Source organism: Oncorhynchus clarkii, chromosome 30, assembly GCF_045791955.1.
Source record: "Oncorhynchus clarkii lewisi isolate Uvic-CL-2024 chromosome 30, UVic_Ocla_1.0, whole genome shotgun sequence".
Classification (NCBI taxonomy): domain Eukaryota; kingdom Metazoa; phylum Chordata; class Actinopteri; order Salmoniformes; family Salmonidae; genus Oncorhynchus; species Oncorhynchus clarkii.
Window position 1 is genome coordinate 45,387,014 of NC_092176.1, and position 9,442 is coordinate 45,396,455.

Below are 9,442 nucleotides of genomic sequence, written 5' to 3' on the forward strand. Positions count from 1 at the left end.
ATAATAAATACACAATGAGTAACGATAACTTGGATATATACACAGAGTACCAGTACTGTGTCGATGTGCCGGCTACGAGGTAATTGAGGAAGATATGCACATATAGGTAGGTATAAAGTGACTAGGCAACAGGATAGACAATAGACAGTAACAGCAGTATACTGTAGGTAGGGGTAAAGGATAGACAATAGACAGTAACAGCAGTATACTGTAGGTAGGGGTAAAGGATAGATAATAGACAGTAACAGCAGTATACTGTAGGTAGGGGTAAAGGATAGATAATAGACAGTAACAGCAGTATACTGTAGGTAGGGGTAAAGGATAGATAATAGACAGTAACAGCAGTATACTGTAGGTAGGGGTAAAGGATAGATAATAGACAGTAATAGGGCTCTGGTCTAAAGTAATGCACTATATAGGGAATAGGGCTCTGGTCTAAAGTAGTGCCCTATATAGGGAATAGGGCTCTGGTCTAAAGTAGTGCACTATATAGGGAATAGGGCTCTGGTCTAAAGTAGTGCACTTTATAGGGAATAGGGCTCTGGTCTAAAGTAGTGCACTATATAGGGAATAGGGCTCTGGTCTAAAGTAGTGCACTATATAGAGAATAGGGAGCCATGTTGGACACTAGCACCTTATTAAGCAGTCATATGTCAGAGGCTGAATGCATGATGGCAGTTTGAACTAAACATGTCTAATGTACTAATTTCTTTCACATTTCTTACCATGTTTGTCAGAAAGTTGTGATTGATTTCCAGACTGAGAGTAGAGATCATCGATCTGGATCCCCGCTGTTACATAGTTGATGTGGCCTTTGCTTTCATTTTTGCTTTAGTGTGAGGCGAACAGGAAAACCAATCACTGAAGGGTATTGTTCCTTTAATTAAAAACGGGTCAACAACAATTGCATCATCTTACATGCCACAGTTAGTAATAGCTTAATTTGTTATATCCCATGAGGACTGGGTTACACCTTAAACTAATATTATATAATATGTTTATTTCTTCCACTTTACTCTAACTAATCCATGATTTACAAGAACATAAATAATACTATTTAAAGACGGCAGACCACAAATGTAAAAACTAATCTTATAGAAACAATTTCACTAAACTTTAGCATAACATCTTACACCTCAAAATAACAAAAAAACACGGTCCTGTTCTCAAAATTATGTCACTTACCAGGTTTCCATTCATCCTTTTCATACGCGCAAAGTATAAAACATTTCACAAATGTTGACAAAACTAAATACGCTAGACAACGTGGGATCTTTTCATGTCAGTTTAATAAATTATGCGAGAAATGGCGGACGAAACACTTTCATCCACAAATATTGATCTAATAACCGTCAGGAAGTTGACTTGGAGTCACGCGATGACGTTGTGTGGTCCTCGCACTACGACTCAGGAAACCATACAGTTTATTAAGCTACAGATCTGTTGTGTGGTCCTCCCACTACGACTCAGGAAACCATACAATTTATTAGGCTACAGATCTGTTGTGTGGTCCTCTCATTACGACTCAGGAAACCATACAGTTTATTAGGCTACAGATCTGTTGTGTGGTCCTCCCACTACGACTCAGGAAACCATACAGTTTATTAGGCTACAGATCTGTTGTGTGGTCCTCCCACTACGACTCAGGAAACCATACAGTTTATTAGGCTACAGATCTGTTGTGTGGTCCTCCCACTACGACTCAGGAAGCCATACAGTTTATTAGGCTACAGATCTGTTGTGTGGTCCTCCCACTACGACTCAGGAAACCATACAGTTTTTTAGGCTACAGATCTGTTGTATGGTCCTCCCACTACGACTCAGGAAACCATACAGTTTATTAGGCTACAGATCTGTTGTATGGTCCTCCCTCTACGACTCAGGAAACCATACAGTTTATTAGGTTACAGATCTGTTGTGTGGTCCTCCCACTACGACTCAGGAAACCATACAGTTTATTAGGCTACAGATCTGTTGTGTGGTCCTCCCACTACGACTCAGGAAACCATACAGTTTATTAGGCTACCGATCTGTTGTGTGGTCCTCTCACTACGACTCAGGAAACCATACAGTTTATTAGGCTACAGATCTGTTGTGTGGTCCTCCCACTACGACTCAGGAAACCATACAGTTTATTAGGCTACCGATCTGTTGTGTGGTCCTCCCACTACGACTCAGGAAACCATACAGTTTATTAGGCTACAGATCTGTTGTGTGGTCCTCCCACTACGACTCAGGAAACCATACAGTTTATTAGACTACAGATCTGTTGTGTGGTCCTCCCACTACGACTCAGGAAACCATACAGTTTATTAGACTACAGATCTGTTGTGTGGTCCTCCCACTACGACTCAGGAACCATACAGTTTATTAGACTACAGATCTGTTGTGTGGTCCTCCCACTACGACTCAGGAAACCATACAGTTTATTAGACTACAGATCTGTTGTGTGGTCCTCCCACTACGACTCAGGAAACCATACAGTTTATTAGACTACAGATCTGTTGTGTGGTTCTCCCACTACGACTCAGGAAACCATACAGTTTATTAGGCTACAGATCTGTTGTGTGGTCCTCCCACTACGACTCAGGAAACCATACAGTTTATTAGGCTACAGATCTGTTGTGTGGTCCTCCCACTACGACTCAGGAAGCCATACAGTTTATTAGGCTACAGATCTGTTGTGTGGTCCTCCCACTACGACTCAGGAAACCATACAGTTTATTCGACTACAGATCTGTTGTGTGGTCCTCCCACTACGACTCAGGAAACCATACAGTTTATTAGACTACAGATCTGTTTTGTGGTCCTCCCACTACGACTCAGGAAACCATACAGTTTATTAGACTACAGATCTGTTGTGTGGTCCTCCCACTACGACTCAGGAAACCATACAGTTTATTAGGCTACAGATCTGTTGTGTGGTCCTCCCACTACGACTCAGGAAACCATACAGTTTATTAGGATACAGATCTGTTGTGTGGTCCTCCCACTACGACTCAGGAAGCCATACAGTTTATTAGGCTACAGATCTGTTGTGTGGTCCTCCCACTACGACTCAGGAAACCATACAGTTTATTAGGCTACAGATCTGTTGTGTGGTCCTCCCTCTACGACTCAGGAAACCATACAGTTTATTAGGTTACAGATCTGTTGTGTGGCCCTCCCACTACGACTCAGGAAACCATACAGTTTATTAGGCTACAGATCTGTTGTGTGGTCCTCCCACTACGACTCAGGAAACCATACAGTTTATTAGGCTACCGATCTGTTGTGTGGTCCTCTCACTACGACTCAGGAAACCATACAGTTTATTAGGCTACAGATCTGTTGTGTGGTCCTCCCACTACGACTCAGGAAACCATACAGTTTATTAGGCTACCGATCTGTTGTGTGGTCCTCCCACTACGACTCAGGAAACCATACAGTTTATTAGACTACAGATCTGTTGTGTGGTCCTCCCACTACGACTCAGGAAACCATACAGTTTATTAGACTACAGATCTGTTGTGTGGTCCTCCCACTACGACTCAGGAAACCATACAGTTTATTAGACTACAGATCTGTTGTGTGGTCCTCCCACTACGACTCAGGAAACCATACAGTTTATTAGGCTACAGATCTGTAGTGTGGTCCTCCCACTACGACTCAGGAAACCATACAGTTTATTAGGCTACAGATCTGTTGTGTGGTCCTCCCACTACGACTCAGGAAACCATGCAGTTTATTAGGCTACAGATCTGTTGTGTGGTCCTCCCACTACGACTCAGGAAACCATACAGTTTATTAGGCTACAGATCTGTTGTGTGGTCCTCCCACCACGACTCAGGAAACCATACAGTTTATTAGGCTACAGATCTGTTGTGTGGTCCTCCCACTACGACTCAGGAAACCAGGTTGGAAGTAAAACATATTGTATTTCACACTGATTTTAGAATATTCGCATGAAAATCTGTCGCCAATTGGATGGAAAACTAGCTACTGTGTCAACCCTTGTGTTCCTGAATTTACACAAGGCCCAGATCTCCCAGGCTGATCTCCCAGGCTGATCTCCCAGGTTGATCTCCCAGGCTGATCTCCCAGGTTGATCTCCAAGGCTGATTTCCCAGGCTGCGTCCCAATATACCCTATATACAGCTGTACATCTCATTTTGATCGCCTGTTGTTGCACAACAGGAAAGCTTTAAAAATAATTATAGAGTTTGTAATTTCCACTTTAAAATTTCAGGCTTGATTTTGATCCATAACTAATAATGAAACAAAAAATTGCCCATGAATTAGAATCCACACAATAATTCACATGTCCTGTTGCTGCAGGATAATTTTCATGCTGTGCCAGACTGGGCAGAGTGTTCAAAAGAGGTCTACTACTCCATCTAGGGAATAGAGTGTCATTTGGAACATAAACATTTCCACTACCCTCCGTTCCGCCCCCTCCCCTCCCTCTGCTCTCCTCCAATCCCCTCCTCACCAATCCCCTCCGTAAGTTATTCTGCTCCACTCCCATCTGCTCCACTCCCCTCCCCTCAGCTCTGTTCCCCTCCGCACCCATCCCCTCCGTTCTGCTCCCCTCAGTTCTGCTCCAATCCCCTCCGCTCCCCTCCCCTCCCCTCAGCTCCTCTCAGCTCCCCTCCGCTCCACTCCCCGCCCCTCCCTTCCCATCAGCTCCTCTCAGCTCCCCTCCCCTCTCCTCAGATCCCCTCCCTTCCCCTCAGCTCCTCTCAGCTCCCGTCCCCTCTCCTCCCCTCAGCTCCTCTCAGCTCCCCTCCCCTCCCCTCAGCTCCTCTCAGCTCCCCTCCCCTCAGCTCCTCTCAGCTCCCTTCCGCTCCACTCCCTTCCCCTCAGCTCCTCTCAGCTCCCCTCCCCTCTCCTCAGCTCCTCTCAGCTCCCCTCCCCTCTCCTCAGCTCCTCTCAGCTCCCCTCCCCACCCCTCAGCTCTGCTCCCCTCCCCTCCACTCCCCTCAGCTCCCCTCCACTCCCCTCCCGTCAGCTATATTCCCCTCCGCTCCCCTCCCCTCAGCTCCCCTCCCCTCCCCTCCACTCCCCTCCCCTCAGCTATATTCCCCTCCACTCCCCTCCCCTCAGCTATATTCCCCTCCCCTCAGCTATATTCCCCTCCCCTCAGCTATATTCCCCTCCCCTCCCCTCCACTCCCCTCCCCTCAGCTATATTCCCCTCCACTCCCCTCCACTCCCCTCCCCTCAGCTATATTCCCCTCCACTCCCCTCCACTCCCCTCCCCTCAGCTATATTCCCCTCCCCTCAGCTATTTTCCCCTCCCCTCCCCTCCACTCCCCTCCCCTCAGCTATATTCCCCTCCCCTCAGCTATATTCCCCTCCCCTCAGCTATATTCCCCTCCCCTCAGCTATATTCCCCTCCCCTCAGCTATATTCCCCTCCACTCCCCTCCCCTCAGCTATATTCCCCTCCATTCCCCTCCCCTCAGCTATATTCCCCTCCCCTCAGCTATATTCCCCTCCCCTCCCCTCCACTCCCCTCCCCTCAGCTATATTCCCCTCCACTCCCCTCCACTCAGCTCCCCTCCACTCAGCTCCCCTCCCCTCAGCTATATTCCCCTCCCCTCAGCTATATTCCCCTCCCCTCCACTCCCCTCCCCTCAGCTATATTCCCCTCCACTCCCCTCCCCTCCCCTCCACTCCCCTCCCCTCAGCTATATTCCCCTCCCCTCAGCTATATTCCCCTCCCCTCCACTCCCCTCCCCTCAGCTATATATTACCCTCCACTCCCCTCCACTCAGCTCCCCTCCACTCCCCTCCCCTCAGCTATATTCCCCTCCCCTCAGCTATATTCCCCTCCACTCCCCTCCACTCAGCTCCCCTCCCCTCAGCTCCCCTCCGCTCCCCCCATTGAAATAAATGGTTACATTGTTATTATTGCTATTATTATGATTATATAATGATTGTATATTAATAACAACTCACCTCTCTTCTGCATAAAACTGAAGAGGTCATCAAGAAACTCTTTCCTCTTGTCATCGTTATCCAACTCGTACAACTAGAAGACAAGAAGGGGAGGGAGGCAATCTAATTAAACCTGGCCTCAGGGCAACCATTTCATGGACAAAACAATCACATCAAGAAGATCATTGAAACATTCATTCATGTTATTTCCATTCATTTATTCTACTGTATTGAAGTGTATTCTACTGTATTGAAGTGTATTCTACTGTATTGAAGTGTATTCTACTGTATTGAAGTGTATACTACTGTATTGAAGTGTATTCTACTGTATTGAAGGGTATACTACCGTATTGAAGTGTATTCTACTGTTTTGAAGTGTATACTACTGTATTGAAGTGTATTCTACTGTATTGAAGTGTATTCTACTGTATTGAATTGTATACTACTGTATTGAAGTGTATTCTACTGTATTGAAGTGTATTCTACTGTACTGACGTGTATACTACTGTATTGAAGTGTATTCTACTGTATTTAAGTGTATTCTACTGTACTGGCGTGTATTCTACTGTATTGAAGTGTATTCTACTGTACTGACGTGTATACTACTGTATTGAAGTGTATTCTACTATATTGAAGTGTATTCTACTGTATTGAATTGTATACTACTGTATTGAAGTGTATTTTACTGTATTGAAGTGTATTCTACTGTACTGACGTGTGTACTACTGTATTGAAGTGTATTCTACTGTATTTAAGTATATACTACTGTATTGAAGTGTATACTACTGTATTGAAGTGTATTCTACTATATTGAAGTGTATACTACTGTATTGAAGTGTATTCTACTGTATTGAAGTGTATTCTACTATATTGAAGTGTATTCTACTGTATTGAAGTGTATACTACTGTATTGAAGCCATTTCAAAACTGTGAAGTGTTTTAGAAAACAACATTCACGATTAAATGACTATCAACGAGTACCTCCAGTATCTCATACTAGTGTACTTTCACACCAAAAACACCAAATGGAAGGTACAGTAGACAAGGAGACCAAAACACAACATATGTAGACTGTCGTCACTATACTATTTTAAAACCTATTTACAATTATTTGGTTCACATAAACCTTTAAAAACCATATATTGTTTATTTTGTTTGTGAATAAGATGTGAATCTGTAATTGTTGTTACAGATTTAAGACAATCTGTGAGTAACCTTGAGTGTTCTAAATTTATCATATAAGAAAGAGTTTCTTGTGATCTGGAAACAGAGTGGCTGGAAACTAACAGATGCCGTGTCTCCTCTGTGAAGGAACAGTATCAGGAAACAGAATGGTTGGAAACTAACAGATGCTGTGTCTCCTCTGTGAAGGAACAATATCAGGAAACAGAGTGGCTGGAAACTAACAGATGCCGTGTCTCCTCTGTGAAGGAACAGTATCAGGAAACAGAATGGTTGGAAACTAACAGATGCTGTGTCTCCTCTGTGAAGGAACAATATCAGGAAACAGAGTGGCTGGAAACTAACAGATGCCGTGTCTCCTCTGTGAAGGAACAGTATCAGGAAACAGAATGGTTGGAAACTAACAGATGCTGTGTCTCCTCTGTGAAGGAACAATATCAGGAAACAGAGTGGCTGGAAACTAACAGATGCCGTGTCTCCTCTGTGAAGGAACAATATCAGGAAACAGAATGGCTGGAAACTAACAGACGCTGTGTCTCCTCTGTGAAGGAACAGTATCGGGAAACAGAGTGGCTGGAAACTAACAAACACTGTGTCTCCTCTGTGAATGAACAATATCAGGAAACAGAGTGGCTGGAAACTAACAGACGCTGTGTCTCCTCTGTGAAGGAACAGTATCATGGACATACATTTTATCCACGGTAGGGAGGGAACAACTAGAGCTGTTCTCACACTTCCAGCCTCCCAGCCTCCCTGCCTCCCAGCCTCCCTGCCTCCCAGCCTCCCTGCCTCCCAGCCTCCCAGCCTCCCAGCTCCCCTGCCTCCCTGCCTCCCAGCCTCCCTGCCTCCCAGCCTCCCTGCTTCCCAGCCTCCCAGCCTCCCTGCCTCCCAGCCTCCCTGCCTCCCAGCCTCCCAGCCTCCCTGCCTCCCAGCCTCCCAGCTCCCCTGCCTCCCAGCCTCCCAGCCTCCCTGCCTCCCAGCCTCCCAGCTCCCCTGCCTCCCAGCTTCCCTGCCTCCCTGCCTCCCAGCTCCCCAGCTCTCCAGCTCCCCAGCCCCCCAGCCACCCAGCCTCAGAAGAACAACCTTTAATGGCTGAAAAACAGGAGACTGTCACACCTTTAAACTCTTTGGTCGTCTCCATTCAGATTTCCTGAACAGATACCCTCCTGTAGGCTGGGAAATTCTCTCTCTTTTTTAATTTTTTTTATAAGAAATAGTGGATTTGAGTACTTGTATATTTTGGCTGATAAACTGAAGTCAGCATCTTGCCAAAACAAACACACCATACAAAGTATTTGAAGTACTGTAGAAACAACAAGCATCTATTAACAAGTAAATGATGATTAACAGATTGAGAATATCTCAATGACATAAGTATGGATGCAGGCCACCCACAAAGAATCCGAAAACAAACCCAATTTCGATAAACTCCCATATCTACTGGGTGAAATACCACAGTGTGCCATCACAGCAGCAAGACTTGTGACCTGTTGCCACATGAAAAGGTCAACCAGTGAAGAACAAACACCATTATAAATACAACCGAGAATTATGTTAATCTATTTTCCATTTTGTACTCTAACTATTTGCACATAATATGACATTTGAAATGTCTTTATTCTTTTGGAACTTTTGTGAGTGTAATGTTTACTGTAAATTGTTTATTTAATTTTTGTTTATGATCTACTTCACTTGCTTTGGCAATGTTAACATATGTTTCCCATGCCAATAAAGCCCCTTGAATTGAATTGACTGAGAGAGGAGAGAGAGGAGAGAGACAGAGAGAGAGAGATACAGATATATATATATATATATATATATATATATATATATATATATATATATATATATATAAATGAGAGAGAGAGAGAGAGAGAGAGAGAGAGAGAGAGAGAGAGATACAGAGAGAGAGAGAGAGAGAGAGAGATACAGAGAGATACAGAGAGAGAGAGACAGAGAGAGATACAGAGAGAGAGATACAGAGAGAGAGAGAGAGAGAGAGAGAGATACAGAGAGAGAGAGAGGGAGACAGAAAGAGACAGAGAGACCGAGAGAGAGATACAGAGAGAGAGTGAGATACAGTGAGACAGAGAGAGAGCGAAACAAAGACTACAAGAACCCACTGGATTCTCCAATTACATTGAATGAGTTAAAGGACAAAATAAAAACCCTCCAACCCAAAAAGGCCTGTAGTGTTGATGGTATCCTCAATGAAATGATCAAATATACAGACAACAAATTCCAATTAGCTATACTAAAACTCTTTAACATCATCCTTAGCTCTGACATCTTCCCCAATATTTGGAACCAAGGACTGATCACCCCAATCCACAAAAGTGG

General features: G+C 44.6%; 1 protein-coding gene across 1 annotated transcript in view; it reads right to left on the bottom strand.

The window, feature by feature from the left end:
* LOC139390116 (AT-rich interactive domain-containing protein 3A-like) overlaps positions 1–9,442 on the bottom strand; it is a 223,416-nt gene that overhangs the window by 61,838 nt on the left and 152,136 nt on the right. Inside the window, exon 4 of the mRNA XM_071137277.1 lies at positions 5,942–6,014. Coding sequence (XP_070993378.1) covers positions 5,942–6,014 — 73 coding nt within the window. The remainder of the gene's footprint in view (positions 1–5,941; positions 6,015–9,442) is intronic.